A 20,354-nucleotide genomic window follows, 5' to 3' on the forward strand; every position below is an offset into this window, starting at 1 on the left:
GCGCTTGGGTATCAATTCAACTTATTTATATGCCTAGATGCATTAAACCAAGGGTCACGCGAATCTTGCTAAAAGTTTTCCAACCAAATTAGCAAATTTCATCCTAGGCTTTTCCAAGCCTTAGAATGTTTTATAAGAGAACACCCATATAGCCTCAACTAGCTTTCCTATTCCCAGCTTAAGCTATTAGATGGATTTAATGACCCAAATTGTTGCTATTAACTCTTTTCCTAACCTCTACTTTCTTTTCCAAGCAAAGTAATGGTATTAAGGCACAGTAATGTTGTACACCATCATAAGACATTAATGCTTGAAGAGTTAATAGAAAACACCATTAGCATATAAATGAAGTATGAGTATGAAACCCAATCACATAACTAACACATTTGGTCCCACAACCTTAGCTAAAAAGATTAGCTACTAATATTCATTAAAGGTAAAACAATAATGTAAAGTGTATTCATAAAGCTTACAAAAGTATTGAATGGAGAAGATAACAAAAGCAAAAGGAATCTCTTAAAAGCTTCACCAACCAATAATAAATGAGCTCTACAAAAAAGACAACTAAAAATCTATTTATAGAATGTCCAAAACGGGAATAATTTCCAGACAAAAATACCCTTGCGCATCTGGTGCGAATCGCACTTGGTGTCGCATGTGCAACCTGCGAGTCGCAGGTTGCACCAATCTTCGCAGGTACTGCATCTTCAATCAGCTGTGGTGCAGCATCTGCTGCATCAGGTGCGACTCGCATGTGTTGCACCATTGTCTTCCTTTTTAGCCATCTCTGTCAATAGATGCTGCAGCACCTGCGACTCGCATGCAGTACATGCGATTCACAGGTGATGTTCTGGTCCATTTCAGCTAGTTTTTGCTTCATTTTACCTCAAGTCGCTTCCAGCACATGTTATTCTACAAATTAACACAAAAACACGAGAAACGACATCAAAAGTACTTGGGGATATACAAAAGACTAAGCAGTTGGCGTCAAATGTGCCGTAATTTCACGGCACATCACCACTCATAATCTATATCTTGCTCCCACGTAGATCCACCCGGACATTCAATGAGCAACATATCAGGCAGATTTTGCGATATATCCATTTCAATCAAGACTCGAGCATATGATATTCTTTCAGACTGAGCTATAAGTGTATCAGTACAAATGAGTTTTCCCAAGTAGCTTGCTATCCTACTCAGATTCTCCTCCACCCAACATTGGACTGGTAGGCCAGGAAAGAGGACCCATAAGATTAAGTTAATTTGTTAAGCCCCATGAATTTTAAACAGAGTAGAAATATCTATTTATTATTATTATAAAAGTCAAAAATGTTTTCATATTATTTTGGTGTTATTTAACCATTTCATTTGACAAAATGCCTTACATATAATCTTTTGTACATTTTTTATATAATTTGACTATTAATTTTGTTTATGTAAATTAATTACATATTATTTCCTAAAGTACAAAATGTATTTGCTGTTTTGAGAATTACAAATCATTTCAAAATAAAGAATTTTCTAGTTACATACATATTTGAAATTACTAACTTATAACTATTTATGGCTTATTATTGTATATTTAATCTATTTATGGTATTTATGTTTATCTTTGTTTAGTCCAAGAAGTTTGATTAATAAATCGATACATAATTCAATCTCAATTTTACTTCAATTTGGTCAATTTTTAAAATTATATTTAAATTTGTTGTGCAAGAAATTGATTTTAACTTAAAACAAATTGACTATTTTGCAAACTAATGGCTATTATTGAAATAATTTTGGGTAAGAATCAAATAGAATTTGCTACAATTGCAAGCTTCAAATAAATGAAATAAAAAATGATTGAGATAAATTGTTTCTCGCAGTAATTCTTACCAATACAGTGACAGAATCATGGCCAAATTATTTGAAAAACTATAATAAAGCAAAATTATGTGATAGAGCTACAACATAAAAAGATATTGTAAAAATTTTCATATAATAAATATATTATCTATTGTAATGGATTAGCGATAGATTTACTATCACGATTTTAATATAACTGGTCTTAGAGATGTGCAGTGCGCTAATCATTACAAAAATTGTACTGAATATATATATTTTAGAGTGATTTTTTGTGATATGAAGTAGAAATTAGAACATATAAAAGATCTATATAACGTAAGAAAAATTCAAAAAAATTTATTGAACAAAAAATTAATTATGCATATATGTGTTGACATCCAATTTTGACGCTCCACTTTTTAAGTTAATTATTAAGTTTCGTGAATTTTAAACGGAGTAGAAATATCTATTTATTATTAGTATTATAAAAGTGCAGGATATTATTTCATATTATTTTTGTGCTATTTTTCCATTTCACACTGCAAAATACCCTAATAATATTATGTATATAATTTCAGTATTAATTTTATTTATGTAAATTAATTACATATTGTTTCCTAAAGTACAAAATGTATTTGATGTTTTAGAAATTACAAATCAGTTCAAAAAAGAATTGTCTAATTACATACATATTATAATTACTAATTTATAACTATTTACGGCTTATTACAATAGATTTAATCTGTTTACTGTATTTATTTTTATCTTTGTTTAGTTGAAAAGGTTTAATTAAATATTTTATTTAATACATGATTTAATCTCAATTTTACTCCAATTTGGTCAATTTTCAAAATTATATTTGAATTTGGTTTAATTGTGCAAGAAATTGATTTTAATTTAAAAAAAATTGACAATTCTGGCCACTAATTGCTATGATTGAAATATTTTGGGCTGCGAATTAAATAGACTTTGGCTACAATTGCAGGATTCAAAATTCTGCCTAATTGTCCAACACTTGCCAATATAGACCCTATCCAATGGACCAATCCGCTTGTGTGTTGCATGTTTATTGACAAATAAAACTCTGCCTTTTATTTTATCAGATCAAAGAAATGTCTACCATTGATGATCTTTTAATTTATAACTATGAGTGTTTTTCGTAACCAATAATTGCACTAATTAACTACGAAATTTAAGTCGTAGCCGTTTGAAAATTGTATTTTTTGTGACAAAATTTGGTTGTGAATAGGTTAAATAGAGACAATAATACAATCGTCACTAATTGTTTCAACTATTAGTGACAAAAATGAAGGTCACAATTAAATATAAAATTTTGTGGCTAAAGTTACAACGATTAACTACAAATACTATTTCGTTGCTATTGTATCAATATTTTTTTTTTGTGACGAAAGTTTTTTGTGTCCATAATTTAACTAATTTTAGGATAAAAAATGATTCGTCACGAATTAGGTACATCATTAATGACAAAATAATGTGTCATTGATAAATTTAAATTTGTGGTTAATAGTACTCAATAAATGGCACCAACTCATTATTTGGGGGGGGGGGGGGGGGGGGGGGGGGGGGAATTTTAGTGGACAAAACTTTGCTACGACTTTTTGTATTTCGTCATTAACATTAAAAGTATGTGCCTCATGTATTTAAAGACGAAATATATTTTTCGTCATGAAAAATCGACAATTGGTGACGAATTTCGTGTCGTAGCTAGTAATTTCGTAGCTAAAAATCACATTTGTTGTAGTGATTTAACGGTTCTATCGTGTCTCTTTCATATTTAATATTTAATTAAAAATCTAATTTCTTTTTAATTTAATAGGGATTTAGCCACTTTGACATTATTAAGAATAAGTTGAATAAAAAAATTAGGAGAAAAAGGCAAAAAAAACCACAAAAAAGATAAATGCAAATCTCTAAGAAGTGCAACGTCATCGTGTCCATTCCTAACTTTATATTATATATAGATTATTGGGTTGGAAACTTCAATGAATTGTTAGTAGCTGCACAACTTCTAAAGTATGTTTGATTGATTTACATCACTAGATAACTTAGTAATAATTATAGGTGACATAGTAAAATTGTGATTCTATTTATGGCTCCTTAAAGGGTATGTCAAGTCAATACAAGATAAGTAAAAATGGACCGATGGATTACTATAGATGATGGGATTCCCCAATCCCATGCCTATGGCTGGGCTTTGATTTAGTGGTAAGAGCTTAATATGATGCATGTTGCCAGTTAGACCCACGTTACGAGTTAAAAAGAATTGAGTCAGGATGCAGATTTTTTGAAATCGAACGAGAAGGCGAAGACAAGTACGTCATGATGGGATTAGCTAGACTACTTGTACTGAATGAACGGAGTTTAAAAAAGAATAAAAGACTTTTAACGTGTACTAAAAAATATCATAATATCATTAGAATTTGTTTTCTTAAACAAACCATGCCATTTTTATGGCTATGTTAAGTAATATGGGAAATTCAAAATTAAGAAAATTTCAAACATCAAAATATGTTCCTCTTTTTAAAACAATTTTAGAAAAATAGTGTTATTCAAATATACAGTTGAAGCAAACAGTGAAGGTGCAATAATTCTACCGGTTATTGATAGCCTAAATTCGTCCATGTTGACGATATTGATCAAACTTTAATAATAATGACAAAGAACACTAAAGCAAAGATATGGAAGGATGTTATCATAGAGTATATACTAGCTATCATGTCATTTCTAGGTTTCTTCGAATCCATTCAATAATTACAAGAGCATTTTGAGTTGGGCCTACAAATAAAATATGGATTTTAAGTTATATACAAAGATTTTTTGCATCATAAGGTCAATTTAACCTGTTATAGCACATTGCTTTTCTGTTTTCCAGGTTATTGCATTGGGTTTGCTATGAAAATTTATGTATTGCTGTAAGTGAACTTAACCTCATGCGCAAAAAATCTATACATTAATGACGCACAGTCGCACAGAGCTTAAACTCATAAAAATTTAGGAAAACAGCTTGCCTTATATGTACAAGAAAGAATATCTTACCTTGATCTCTACGTTAAGCCTAAGGAGAGAAAATAATAATATAGATTTATGTAGAAATAAAATAACGCGAAGAGAACTAAGTTAGAATCTAGATTATGACAACATTATTCGTTCGTTCCTTGCGTAATTTCATTTGTTTCTCCTCGTAGTTTCATTTAATATTCGTGTTTGCTGTAAAGTGCAGCTGTCATATAAGTTGCTTTCATGGGGGTGGTGGTTGTAATCTAAATCAGAAAAACCCAAGACTTATTAGCTCGGAGTTGCAATACTTTGAAGATCAGTTTAAAAAGATAAATCAGAATAGATTATGCCTTCGTTAATCCTTTAATTTTATTTTTGTTAGATGGCGAAAACGTCTAATTTGCTCTTGTACAATTCGGAATTGAGCAATTTTGTGATTCATTAGACCTTTTTGGTTTAATATTACTCTTGTTGTTAAGAAAAGGTCTCATTTTTGCCCTTGATCACTAGTGGAGCTCAAACTTAAAGGTATTTTAAAACATATTCTAAAGTTGAGGGGTGAATTTGGGTCTTTTTTTTCTAAGAGTTCGGACACGTGGAGTTTATACCCATTTCATGTTGAAGCGAGCTTCAATAATGAAAAGGGAGAACATGAGACGATCGGTTAATGACAAAAATATGAATAAACCAAAAGTGTATAGGGGGAAAACTAAGAAATTTTAGATGGTATATGGGTAATTTAGACCTTTTCCCTGGTTATGATTCCTTTAGCATATATGGTTGTTATCTTCATCAACATTAGAAATTTCCGTCTTTTTTCCTCCTAGTAGTGTTGAATATTCTTCCCCTGGTAGTGTAGCTGTCTTGTTGCTTTCAGGTGGGCTGCTAGTCAAAATCAGAAAGACCAAAGAATGGAGTACTTGAAATTAATAACAAGTTCTATTAATTCATGTTGGTATAACCATGAAGGCAAGAATTTGAATGTGGATCATCTAAGAAGAAAATAAAAAATATTAACGGAAATGCAAAAATCCTTGAGGCATATTCAGAATACTTTCACAAAAGTGCGAAGACAGAACTCTCTTAGTACATAGGTTTAGTATTAATTCGTTATGAAACAATACTCCTTCAACTTTGTTTTTATGTGTTAGTTTAATTGGGCACGAAATATAAGAACATATCAAAACTTTTGAATTTTAGAATTTTAAACTGAAGTGTTACTAAAATATATCAAAAATATCCTTTGAAACTTATAATTGTCATTTACGATATAAATAACGCTCTCTCATGATGACTAGTTGATGGTTTGCCTAGATAATCACTGCTCATTAAGTGTGGAAACTAAAATAACCTGGTGAAATTTCCAAGAAATAGACTCACGGACTTGCAGTCAACCCAAATAAAATATAATGGGAATATTCTTGTTCTTTCACTTGTTTTTCACTGTCAATGATATCATCAATAGCCCTTTGCCGTGTTTATACTTAAGTGTCTCTATCAGTAATTAAATTCCAAGAAACTGCTGATTCTCTTCTTTAATTTATGACTTGAAAAGTTATACCCGTACATTCTATTGGAGCCTTAAACATGAGATGTTAACTACCTTGAAAACCAGGTATTCTTTACTATTCTATAATTTATGACACTGGTGAAGTGATTGATTGAGAATATATGCAGACTACATTTTTTTTCCTACTACTATGTCAATTTCATGTGGACGCGTATTATTAAAACAAAAATGTCAATTGTAGGGACATAAGTCTTACGCTCACATTTGTTTTACTTGTTTGTTGTCGATCATAGGGAAATACTACTTACGGGCTATCATTTATCGTGTAAAAATAACTAATATAATTTGAACACGACGTGATTTACTGAGAAGGGTCAATTTTATTAACTACTAAGAAAACCTTGGAAAAGACATGGCAAAACTTTAATGTTAGCCTGTCAATTCTAAAATGTTAGAAAGAGAATTAGATTACCCTCAATTAAAAAATGTTAGAAAGAGAATAGATTAATATTGTAAAATGAATTTATTCCATTTTTGAAGTTAGAGTGAAGACAGAATCAACCTGTAGCTCTAAGCATCGAGGACTTTATTTTTTTATTAGAAATTCTTGTCCATATCTTGTTTGTAAATAAACTAATGGTGGTATACATTTCTTGTTTTGTTTTCACCTTTTTTTTTTTTTTTTCTATATTCGAATAATGTGTTATAATCCTTCTTTTGTTGCCTCTTTTCCGTGGAAAATTGGAGATTCACGGGGAGAAGAATGATTTCTATTTGATGATGATTATAATATTTGTTTTCTTTTTATCATCATTATTAGGAAGCTCAAGTTTTGTATGGTTAATTAACGAAATTTATAGCAGTTCAGAATTCCATTTTTATCGGAAAAATTGATCAGTTCTATCAAGGATGGAATGGAGCAGGGGCTCTGTTCAAGTGATGTCTAGATTGCATTCTCCTAAGGTTCTGCATTTGTTAGGTGTTTTGCACACGTATTCTTATGATATAAGGTTAGGAGTTAGAAACAACCACGTTTAAGATAATTGCATCGGTAGCAACGAGGAACTTTTATCTGAATTTAACATTGTTATCTATGAAAATAATGAAAAGATACTAACAAAAACACCATAATGTGCCTAGAAACCAAAAAGAGCAGAAACAGAGAAGACAATTATCTTCTTCAATTTTCATTTCCACAAGGAGTTTGTTCAGCTCATGGATAGTCAATATTATTAATTTGTTAATTTTGAATTTCTTGTTTTTGATTTTGGAGAATGTGATTTTCTGTTAGCAGTATATGGATTTCTTGTATAAACTATTGTCATGAAGAAAAAAAAAAGAAGAAGGGAAAACGCTCGTTCCTCAATCTTCTAAGTTATATTTAGTTTAGAACCTTAGTATCTAAATTGAAGAGTACTTGTATGCAAGATAAAGTAATCATTTTGTTTAGCTCCAACACACTCAAAATAAAGTACCTACGCATAAGCCACAGAACCATTATTATTCACCTGGAAATAACTTTATTTACTATAACAGTGAAATTTATACCTTAAACATCATGTCTCATGCTGTGTTTACCACGTTCGTCGTTATTATTGTTGACAAAATATCAAGTAGATCAAGAATACTTGGTGCTCAAAAAAATGAAAATTTTGGCATGCACTAGGAGTTTGTGACATTACAAAAAATGGAAGTTTGTGAATATTGAGTTTGTGACTATAGGAACAGGCTGTTGATCAAGATGTTTATAAGTTTTAACAAGAAAAAAAACTTAGAAAACATAGCTGCATTTTGGAAGTATCGAAAATCTATCCTTCTTGTTCTTATATGCAAAATCGGCCGAATATACCCCTTTATGCATAATATCGCACCATAAGATTTTCATACTATAATTTGATACAATTAAGGATTTCCCAAATTCAAATTTCTGTAATATTGTCCTTGTCTTGTTCTGTCCATCATTCTTATTAATAACCCTCTCCCTTCATTGTGTCTTAGCAGTTTTTTTCCAGCAAATATTAGTACCTATAGCTAGCTATGGCTAAAGATCAATTGGAAGTGCTAAATGCACTTGATGTGGCCAAAACACAGTTGTACCATTTCACAACAATTGTTATTGCTGGAATGGGATTTTTCACTGATGCATATGACCTTTTCTGCATTTCACTTGTCACCAAATTACTCGGTCGAATTTACTATCATCATGAAGGTGCACCAAAACCCGGAATTCTCCCCCCTGGTGTCTCAACTGCAGTGAATGGCGTCGCGTTTTGTGGGACCCTCTCAGGGCAACTGTTTTTCGGGTGGCTAGGTGATAAATTGGGCAGGAAAAAAGTTTATGGAATGACCCTTATGCTTATGGTTATTTGCTCGATTGCCTCGGGACTTTCTTTTGGTAAGACACCTAATGGTGTTATTGCCACACTTTGCTTTTTCCGGTTTTGGCTTGGTTTTGGTATTGGTGGCGATTACCCTTTATCTGCAACGATTATGTCTGAATACGCAAATAAAAAGACACGTGGGGCTTTTATTGCTGCGGTTTTCGCTATGCAAGGTTTTGGGATTTTGACAGGTGGAATTGTTGCACTTGTTGTTGCTGGTGCATTTAAAAATGCTTACCCTTCACCAATTTATTCAGTGAATGCTAAAGATTCAACACCCCCTGAAGCTGATTTAGTCTGGAGAATTATTCTCATGTTTGGCGCTATCCCAGCTTTGCTTACTTATTATTGGCGTATGAAGATGCCTGAAACAGCCCGTTACACAGCCTTAGTTGCCAAAAATGCTTCTAAGGCTGCAGCCGATATGTCCAAAGTGTTGAATGTTGAAATTGAAGCAGAAAAAGATAAAATTGAGAAGATTGTTGAAGAAAAGGGGAACAATTTTGGTTTGTTTACTAAGCAATTTCTTCGTCGCCACGGGCTTCACTTGCTAGGAACAACTAGTACATGGTTTTTATTGGACATTGCTTTCTATAGTCAAAATCTTTTTCAAAAGGATATTTTTAGTAAAATTGGATGGATCCCTCATCCAGAAACGATGAACGCGTTGGATGAGGTTTTCAAGATTGCAAGGGCACAAACTCTTATTGCTCTTTGTAGTACTGTTCCTGGTTATTGGTTTACAGTTGCATTTATCGATAAAATAGGTCGATTTGCAATTCAATTGATGGGATTTTTCTTCATGACGGTGTTCATGTTTGCCTTAGCCATCCCATATAATCACTGGACTAAAAAGGAAAACAGAATTGGTTTTGTGATCATGTACTCACTTACCTTTTTCTTCGCGAATTTTGGTCCAAATGCAACTACATTTGTTGTACCCGCAGAGATTTTTCCAGCTAGGCTAAGATCAACGTGCCACGGGATATCAGCTGCAGCTGGAAAAGCTGGAGCAATTGTTGGGGCATTTGGATTTTTGTATGCTGCTCAATCCACTAATCCATTAAAGGTTGATGTAGGTTATCCAACTGGTATAGGTGTGAAAAATACACTTCTTGTTCTTGGTTGTGTTAATTTACTTGGAATGTTATTTACATTATTGGTGCCAGAATCCAAGGGAAAATCATTGGAGGAAATGTCAAAGGAAAATGAGGGAGAAGAACAAAATTATGGAACAGAAACTAAGGGAGAAAATGCACAAACAGTTCCAGTTTAATTGATGTTGTAACATTTTTTTCCCTTTGAACAAAACATCATGAGATAGAGCAAGATTTGAGGCTTTTAATCAGCTTTGTTCTTGTTTGTATCTTAAGATGAAATAATCATCTACATTATTTTTGCTTTATGGTTCCTTTTGTGTATTTCTTTGCAGATGCAGGAGCTTTTGATTTTCTTTTCTTTTGCTTTTTATCTTTGTTTGTTTTGTTTATTGTGAATTTTGGTTGCTCATGTTTTGCCACTATTTGTTTTGTATGGTTTTCCATGGAAAACTGCTTATAATGAGATGTTGTCTCCCTTTTGTTCTACGTATTTGGTTATTGCCATCTTTACCTTCTTGTCAATTGTCATGATGCATGCTGGTTTCATTAACCCTTTATGCTTTGGAAAAGTTCGTAGCTTGTAGCTTATTATTATGTTAACCGTTTATGTATTTTTTCTCTAGTGTATGTCACGATAAGAAATGATAATGCGTACATAATTCTAAATAAGATCATAAAAAGGATAGTTCGGTACCCTAAGTAGCCAAGCTCACACAGAATTCCGTAAAGAGCCGCTTTTCAAAAGGGAGTTGTAAATAACTTATTATGACGCAAATATGAGTAATTGATTTCACGACAACTTATGAAATCATTTTATCCTTAACATTCATTATTTTTTTCCAAATTATTTTTCAAGTCTATTGAGAATATATACCAATTAATATGGGTATTATGGTAAAATATACACTTTATTTATTAATTCTTAAGGGGCGTGTAAAGTCAAAAGTGGACAAGTAAAAGTAAACTGAATGAGTATAAATCACACAAAAAAAAAAAAAAAAAAACGCTACTCCCTCCATTTTCCCTTGTCTTGTATTGACTTGGCACACTCCTTAAGAAGCCATAGATAGAATGACAATTTTACTATATTACCCTTAATTATTATTAAGCCATCTAATGGTTGAAATCAATCAAACATGCCTTAAACGTTGTGCAGCCACTAACAATTTCTTGAAGTTTTCCACTCAATAATAAATATTAAGGGTAAAATAGGTATTAAATGATAGATTATTTTTTGGTTTTTCAAACTGGACAAGTAAAAGTAGAGATCTATTTTTAGTATACATGAAAAGTAAAAATGGACAGCGGGAGTATTATTTCTCCAAGATTTTCCTTTAAATAAGAGCTCATAAAAACATAGCAAGTAGAAATATATATAGTTGCTTGAGAAGGGAGGGCTCTTTGGTCCTACTAAAAGATCGTCGCAATTGCTTTCTCTGGCTCATCCTCATTTTGACTAATGTACATGTGAATAAGGATATTACGGCCTCGTTCGTTAGATGCAAGTCTGAATTTTAATTATTTATAGATTTAGTTATTATGTTAATATTTAAGTCTAAATTTTAGTAATCTCAATTATCGTGTCTTTTAATTTTTTAAATTCTAGAACCACTTAAACGGTATGAATAGATCTAAATAATTAAAACTTATAACAAAGTCTTCCTAAAAGCTATCTAGCTATCTATTTAAAAAATTTTGTAAAGATGACATTTCACCACCAGTCAATTCAATTTCACTGCTAATTGTCATCGTCGCCCCCCCCCCCCCCCCCCCCCCCCCCCACTATCAGCAACTACCACCATCGCTTTCTGCCATTATCAACCATCACCTCCACCACCACCACGACACATACTACCACCAATCACCACAGTCAGTTGTCACCATCTCTACAAACCATTCATAGTCATCATAACTACTCATTGTTACCACAAAAATCCACTAATCGCTACTGTCAGTCATCACCACCATTAGTTATCACTATCATTCACCACAGTTGTCAGTCGCCACCGCCAACTACCACCATTGTTAACGACCACTGCTAGCCATCATCACCACTATCTAGTAACTACAACCCACAACCACCACAACTATCACCGACAGTCGGCATCCACAACGTAACCACCACTATTAGCCATCACCATCATCAACCACCGTATAATTAGTATTTTTAAAATTCTTTATTGGTGTTTTATTTAAATTTTGTACTCCCTCCGTCCTAAAAAGATTGTCATATTTTAACTTACACAAAGTTTAAGAAATAAAGGAAGACTTTTTAAATGTGTGGTCCAAAACAAGCCTTAAATATTTGTGTGGCTGTAAATCATCTCATAAAGTTAAATTGTTTCTAAATATAGAAAGATGACAATCCTTTTAGGATAGACTAAAAACAAAAGGATGACAATCTTTTTGGGACAGAGAGAATACTTATTAATTAAAAATTACATACAAGTTCCGTTCATTTAGATGTTTTTCGAAAACAAATACTCTCTATTATTTTAGTTTTCAACTTTTCATATAATATTTTAATATTTAAATATATATTCAAATTTAGATACTTTAATATTCTGATCGAGACAGGTCAATCTTAATAGAAGAAAGAGAGAAATAGGTGCTCTTTAAGCTTAGACTAGACTATATATGTTTGGGCCACATCCCTTTGGAAAAACATAACAAGTTTATTGTCTTGGCTTTGTTGTCTCGGGTAAAAGATACAAAGACTTTTTACGTCAACCCGATTAGATTTTTCTTAAGAGAAGACAAATAAAGTTTCCACATGTCCCTGCTTGCTTGGCCTGCCAAATGTTTGTGGAAATTTACAAAGGAACAGGAAACAATGAGAAGAATAATGTAAAAGGAATTTGTTGCTTTCTTTTTGTTTGGTCTGGATAGAAATAATAAAAATAAATTAAGAAAAAACGGAAAGAGAATTTGTTTAATTTTACTTGGATGTCTCTGTGAATTGAATTTGTGTGACCACAAGAAAATAATTCTCTCATTCTTTTTAATCACTTTCCTGATCTTCTAGACAACTCAAGCAAGAGAAGAACTCATGGAGGGAGGGTGGTTCTTAATTATTTACTAGTCAAATTATATTAAATTTTAAGTAAAACTTACACAAATAACTACCTTTTAACAGCTTCTAACAAGTTATAGCTATAAGTTGAAGATTTACGGTTCGTAGCTGTTTTTGGCTGTATTTCAGTTGTATCTCGCGTTTTTTAAATACAGTGAAATACAGCGCGACTGTTGAATTAAAAAAAGGCTATATTTATGGCAATAAAAATCTTTTTCAAATTATATAGTAATTTGTATTAATGGTTCCATGATTCACGCAAACCTCATGAGGTTCCATTACAACTAACGTCTCTCTATCAAAATTACTCCATTCAAAAAACAATTGCTGGTTTTTGTTGTATTCAGTTGTATTTCGCGTTTTTGAAATACACGAAAATACAAAATTTGGCAGAGTAAAAATAGGCTATATTTATGGAACTATTCTCTTCTTTCATTTTAAATGGTAAGTCAAATTAAATCAACCATGTATCACTCATAACGGTTGAAGTTTCATAACAACCCACGTTTCTCTCTCCAAATTACTCCATTCCAGACTTTTAGAAATACCTCCAAATACAGAAAAATATACACTGGAATACAATCAAATATGGTTGATTGTTTAAGAAATATAAAATTGTGGTATGCGTATATACAATGGAATACAATGAAATGTATCAGAAATTATTTCCTAAATTAGAAATACATTGAAATATAGCGAAATATACTGAAACAATACACTGAAATATTTTTATATCCCGTATTTTGCACATTCGAATATTTTGAGATAATTGCGACAAGTTAAAGACAAGGCTGTATTTTGATATTGTTTAATACATAAGTTGTTCATGAAAATATCGATGCGGAAATATTGAGGAAGGCTAAGGACAAATTTGAAAATTAGAAAAATAGTTTTCATGAATTACAAAAATTTGTCATGAAATAAAATGGGCTTGGAATAAAAAGAAAAAAAAATTGGGCTTGAAAAATGGCCAAGTGTGGCCGGCCAAGGGGGGATGGGCCAAGGCCCATGTGGAAGCAAAATTAAGTAATAAAAAGGGATGACCCATTATTATTTGGTCATCTCCAATTCAAGAACATTCAAGAAAAAGAACTCAAGACCAAGTGAGAAGGGCCTTTCGGCCAAGAAAAAGAAAAGGAGAAAAATTTTGGAGCCTTCAATTTTGATCCAAAAAAATATTTTTTTCTAGTATTCCTACTAATTTGAAGGTCCTCTTTAACGTGGTATAATTGTTGGAGCAAGAAGATCTCTATTTGTTGCAAGTTCATGATTCTAGCCAAGTGGGAAATTAAGGGGAAAAGGTAAGATTCAATCTTATTTTATATGTTATGGATGGTTGTGCATGTTGTAGTATGTAGAAATGAATGAAATTTATGAAAATATGGAAGTTATGTTGTGGTCGTGTGAAGGTAGTGTGTGGCCGTGTGGTTATTGTGTAGTATGGGGGAGAATGAATCAATTTCTCTTAGTATTTTGGTTGTTGTTGTGATGGACTCTATGATAAAAAATGAATGCTTAATAATTCTAGTGGAAGTTGTAAGTGTCGGAAAGTTGTTCTAGAAGCTAATGTGATCTTAAAACCATTTCTTGTGTTTATGGAAAATAATGTTGCTAGCATGTGAATTGTTGGTGTAATTTATGAAATTGGAAGAGAAGAAATGTGTTGTTATCGTTTTTGTTGAATTTAGAAGGTTTCGGGTGAATTAGTATGTTGAATGGGTTGTTTTGAATATTATGTGAATTGTTTGAAATATTCTTGAATCATGTTAGAATGATGTCGGATTAATATTTGAGTGTAGGATCATTGATGTTAGCTTGAATATATGTGATTAAATTGGATATAAATGAAATGTCGTGAATTGTGTGACAAGAGCTGTTAATGTTAGAATATATTTTGGATTGATTGTTGAAATTGTTAGTATGATTGTTGGTAATGTTGTTAATAATTTGGCTGAGTTGAATTCTCGGATTGTTGATTGTTGATTTGGCCGAGTTGGATTCTCGGGGATGGTGTATTTACAGGGGAAATGCTGCCGAAATTTCTGTAGACAAAGTGTTAGTTCAGGATAAGGTTCTTGGACATCTACATCTAATGTTTGTTATTCACTAATATTGTTATAGATTTTGGAAAGGCCAAGACTTAAGATTGAATTAGCTAAGGAAGTAGACAAGGTATGTAAGGCCTACCTTTCTTTCTTTTGGCATGATCTTTATGAAATGAACAAATGACATATATGTATTATTTCTGTCACGACCCAACCCCGTGGGCCGCGACCAGTGCCCGAGCTGGGCACCTATACGTACCCGATACCCAATTTAGCATATTAACAGAATAATAATATAATAATAACATTAGTGGATGCTACAGAATTTAGCAGAAGAGTAGCCTTGGCACACAGAAGCCGATAAGGCTATCATAAAACAAAACATCCCAAACATATATACAGAACCCACACAGATGTATCCACAGACCTCTACAGAACATATCATAATCATAAGACGGGACAGGGCCCCGTCATACCCAGAACAATATACATATCCAGATAACAGTGACAGACTGTACCAAAAGATGGGCTCTGAAGAAGAGAGCGCCCTAAAATAGCAGAAACGGGATCCTAAACGTATGGATCAGCAAACCTGTCGTCTGTACCTGCGCGGCATGAAAACGCAGCCCCCGAAGAAAGGGGGTCAGTACGAAATATGTACTGAATATGCAAAGCGGAATCACAGAAGTCAAATCATAATGATTACAGAAAATGAGTACAAAATCCAGAGTGTCAAATGCATATTTCCAAAACCGACAGAATGTGTACAGAAACATATGTCATATCATATCATATCCGGTCCCTGCCACGGGACTCGGCAGACAGAATGTGGCCACCCTCCTGACGCTGGTGCCACTATACAGAGGAATCAGAAAAAGGGGCGTGGCCCCGTATCATATAATGTCATATCAAAATGGCCATAACAGATCAGATCAGAATAGGCGGACATGGCACATCATACTCCACAGACCCATGTACGCGTATACCTGCCCCCTCACATCGGGACGCGGCGAACAATGTAGAGAATTACGCTTGACAACATATCCTGGCCCGGGCTCAGTGTGGGAAACATTGGGACATCCACGAATGGAGTAGTGAGAGACTAATGCAATTTAAAAATATAATAATTGTTTTCAAAGACTCGATGAAGCGTATCAAAGACAAACAAATCCAATGGAGTCGGACGGAATCATAATAAATGTATTTCGAATATCATAATAAATTACAGAAGTATAACTTTCCCGAAGTCATTCCGAGTGTCAAAATAATTTATAATATTTAACAGAATATTTAAAATAATATTCGTTAAGCGATTAGTAGGGTAATTAAAACATTTCTTTCAAAAATCGCTTAAAAAGGAAGCTTTAACACATTAGGGGCAAAACCGGAAATAGTGGGCCCGCCTCGGGACAAATAAGGCGGCGGGTTCAAATTGTGCCCTCTAAGCTTATGGTATCACCTAAAAAGGTTATACAGACATTCTATGACTTTCTGAGTAATTTAGAGCAAAATTTGCATAATTCCAAGAAATAGCGTATTAAAATGGTTCAATTCTACTGAAGGAAAAACTGAAATTTTCTCTTGCGGATTCCGAGGGCCAAGAGGTCCTTCGAGGCCCGGATCCGACCCTAACACACTAGGGGCATGCCAAGGGAAGAATTGGGTTTGCTTTACATACCTTTCACGTTCCTTAAGCCTTTCTAAACTCACTTCCCGTTTCGTCGAAAAACTGCAATTGGTCAAGTTTACCAATTGTGAGTTATTAATGCCATTATTACAACTTTAAGCATATTTGGCTACCGAAATTTCGGCAGCACTTCCCCTATACATATGGCACCCCGAGAATTCAACTCGGCTAGAAATCATCAACAACAACCCAAACGACAACATCAATATCAACAATGAACATTAAAAACACAAATATCCTTCAACTAGTCATTTTTCTCACAAGTTGACATAATCTTCAATTCAACCCAAACTTTCGAACTAACATCATGATTTCACATCCATTATCACTCAAGATCATCACAATATAGATTTAGAGACATTTCATTTCATTTTCCTTAAGGTATACACTCGATATACATAATATACAACTTTTCGCCAAAGTCTTAACTTATGCAAAACATCAAACCTTTGGCATACAATTTCATAACAAGTTTCCAACTTCCAAATTCATCAATGATCATCATAATTCACAACCAAACGACTTCATTTCCTTAATGTCAGAAAATCATACTAAAACGACATAAGTGTTTACATTCCGATTCAATACAAACTTATATCATTCTAACTTCATTCACATATCAAGCATTACCACAACACTCCAATACACTAAACAACTTAATCCATTTTATTCCCAAACCAAATACACCACACGGCCAAGTGCTATTTTTAGCAATTCAATCAAATTTATTCCACTTTCCTTCTCAACATGAATTCCATCACATTCACAACTAGAATACAACATAATTTCAACACATTTTGGCTATACAACATATGTATACTCACGGCTACAAGCCATATTCCAAACCCACATTGCAAACTTCCATTTTTCCATACAATCAACACATTTCTACATACTACAACTCAATCAAAACTTCATAACACAATAAAAAGGTAAAAATTCTTACCTTTTCTTCAAGTTTTCTTCACTTGGAGATGTAGTCACTTTGATGATTCTAATGCTCCCCACTCCAATCCAACTATACCAAGTTACAAAGGAACCTTCACTTAGTAGGAAATCAACAAGAATTGAATTTTTAGAACAATATTTTGGAGGGTCAATTTTTGCCCTCAAGGCCGAGAGCCTCACTTTCTCTATCTCTTGTTCTTGATTTGTTTTGTGTTATGCTTATCCAAGTATTCATCTTCTAGTTATATAATTGTAGTGCTTGGTCACATGACCAAGCACATGACCAACTAAATTGGGCTTGGATCATGGCCTTATGTTAATTAATTCACATGGAAATTTAATACAAATTTTTGGGCTTGGGCCATACCATGGCCGGCCACTCCAAGTGCATTGGGCCTTAAATTCTATTCCATTATTTTTGGCCCAATGACTTATAGTCCACGTTTTGTAATTCCCGAAACTAATTTCCAAAATTCCAAAATTGCCCTTAGCCTTGTCCCACACTTTCATGACTATATTCTTTCATGCATAACTCCTATGTTCAACAAATTATCAAATTGATCTTATATCTCAAGAATCCAATATAATTCAAGTCTTTCCAAACGTGTGAAAACACGGGATATAACATTTTCAAAGAAAGTCCCATTCTTAGAGCCACTAGGATGACTAGTATCCTTGATTTCCATAAGTTGTTTCATATGATTTTGATCCGTATCTATGATGTCCGAAGATCTATTTGATATGTTGCCGAATTAGCATTCGAGAGATAAGTGATATGATTAATGTCTTGATTTGCAAATAATAGCCCGTCCGGTTATTCCGTTAAGTCTTGATATATTACGATATGTAAATATGATTCCAAAAGCTATATTTGATTTGATCCATAACGATATCTGAAAGGTACTTGATATGATCGTTGCTTTGATTTTCCAAAAATAGCCTCTGAAACGCTTGTAGAAGGTTTTGTACTTCAAATTCTCATAACTTTCTTATACTAAGTCGGATTGACCCGAAACTTGTTTCCGAGCCTTCAGGGGTCGGTAAGTATACTTATCCATCAAGTCTTGATTTAGGTGCATATGGTTTCTCACTACTCTGCTCGTGCATACTACTATTATATCGTTCGCCGAGTCCCGGCCCGGTATATATCGTGCGCATGGTTCGCCGGGTCCCTTGCTTGAGGGTCGGGTGCCATATATGTATTCCGGAGTATGATGTGTTCATGGTTCGCCGAACCATATATGTGTATATGTATATTCTGATCTTATGATGTGATATTATGATGTGTGACGGAGATTACGGAGCAAACCTTCTGGAGTATGATGTGTGTGGCGCCAAAGGCAGGGTGGCGCCACGTTCCCTGGGTCCCGTAAGGGGCCGGATACCGTTCCTGGCATGCATGATTCGTGTTTCCAGTAAGTTGTTTTTATTATTCTGCATATCGTGCTTATTGTCTGTACTAACCTTCTGCACGTGCCACGACAATATAATATGTGTATATGGATCGGGCTGCACGTTCCGCAGCAAATACATTTGTGGATCGGGCCGAACGTTCCTCAGCACTAATATGATATATATATATATATATATATATATATATATATGGATTGGGTCGTGTGTTCCTCGGCACTATTATGTTACATATGAATCAGTTATGTGTGTATGTATATGATGACATACGATGTTGGCACGCACGGTCTGTGTTTGGAAAATACACATTTTGGTACTCTGGATGATCTACTTATTTTCTGTACTTCTTCTGACACATGACATCGGTATACACGATTTGCATTCTGAAAAATAAGTATTTTGGTATTCTGAAAATGTAATTACGTTTGTACTGCTTGTTTCGATTATGGTTCTGTTTTCTGTATTCCATGCTTTACATACTCAGTACATATTCCGTACTGACCCCCTTTTCTTCGGGGGCTGCGTTTCATGCCACGCAGGTACACCCAGATGAGTAAAGGACATTGTTAGAAGATGCTTCAGCTGGATTGGCGAGCTCCACTTCCTTTCGGAGTGTTGCCGAGTCGGAGTTTGTATGATATGATTTCTGATCGGGGTTAGAGACTTTGCAGACAAAGTCGTGGGTATAGAATGTCAATTTTGTATGTGGCTCCATCAGCCGATATGTCATTCTGTGTTATGTGATAAATTCTACATGATTACAGATTTTGTTTGATTTGAGATTAACGATGAAAAAGAATATTTCTGAAACACTGTACTATGTATTTCATCTTTATTTGATTTAAAAGTCTAAGAAGTTTATGTGTGCACTAAGGGTCTGAGGGTTCGCTCGGCCCTAAGTAAGGGTCGGGTGCCCATCACACCCTAGGGAGATTAGGGTGTGACAAATATACTAAAACAGTACATTGAAATACACTAAAAAAAATGACGAATATAACAAAGTCTTCCTAAAAGCTATCTTGCTATCTATTTAAAATTTTTTGTAAAGATGACATTTCACCACCAGTCAATTCAATCTCACTGCTAATTGTCATCATCGCCCGCCCACTATCAGCAACTACCACTATCGGTTTCTGCCATTATCAACCATCACCTCCACCACCACCACGACACATACTACCACCAATCACCACAGTCAGTTGTCACCATCTCTACAAACCATTCATAGTCATCATAACTACTCATTGTTACCACAAAAATCCACTAACCGCTACTGTCAGTCATCACCATCATTAGTTATCACTATCATTCACCACAGTTGTCGGTCGCCACCGCCAACTACCACCATTGTTAAC

At 33.8% G+C, this 20,354-nt stretch overlaps 1 protein-coding gene across 1 annotated transcript; it reads left to right on the forward strand.

Annotated features, from left to right (window-relative positions):
• Positions 1-6,439: 6,439 nt before the first annotated feature.
• On the forward strand, positions 6,440-10,314 carry LOC132611174 (low affinity inorganic phosphate transporter 3). Its single transcript, XM_060325581.1, has one exon. The coding sequence runs from the start codon at positions 8,393-8,395 to the stop codon at positions 10,010-10,012; it is 1,620 nt and encodes a 539-aa protein (XP_060181564.1). The 5' UTR covers positions 6,440-8,392; the 3' UTR covers positions 10,013-10,314.
• Positions 10,315-20,354: the final 10,040 nt, after the last annotated feature.

The sequence above is a fragment of the Lycium barbarum genome, chromosome 9 (assembly GCF_019175385.1).
Source record: "Lycium barbarum isolate Lr01 chromosome 9, ASM1917538v2, whole genome shotgun sequence".
Taxonomy (NCBI): Eukaryota; Viridiplantae; Streptophyta; class Magnoliopsida; order Solanales; family Solanaceae; genus Lycium; species Lycium barbarum.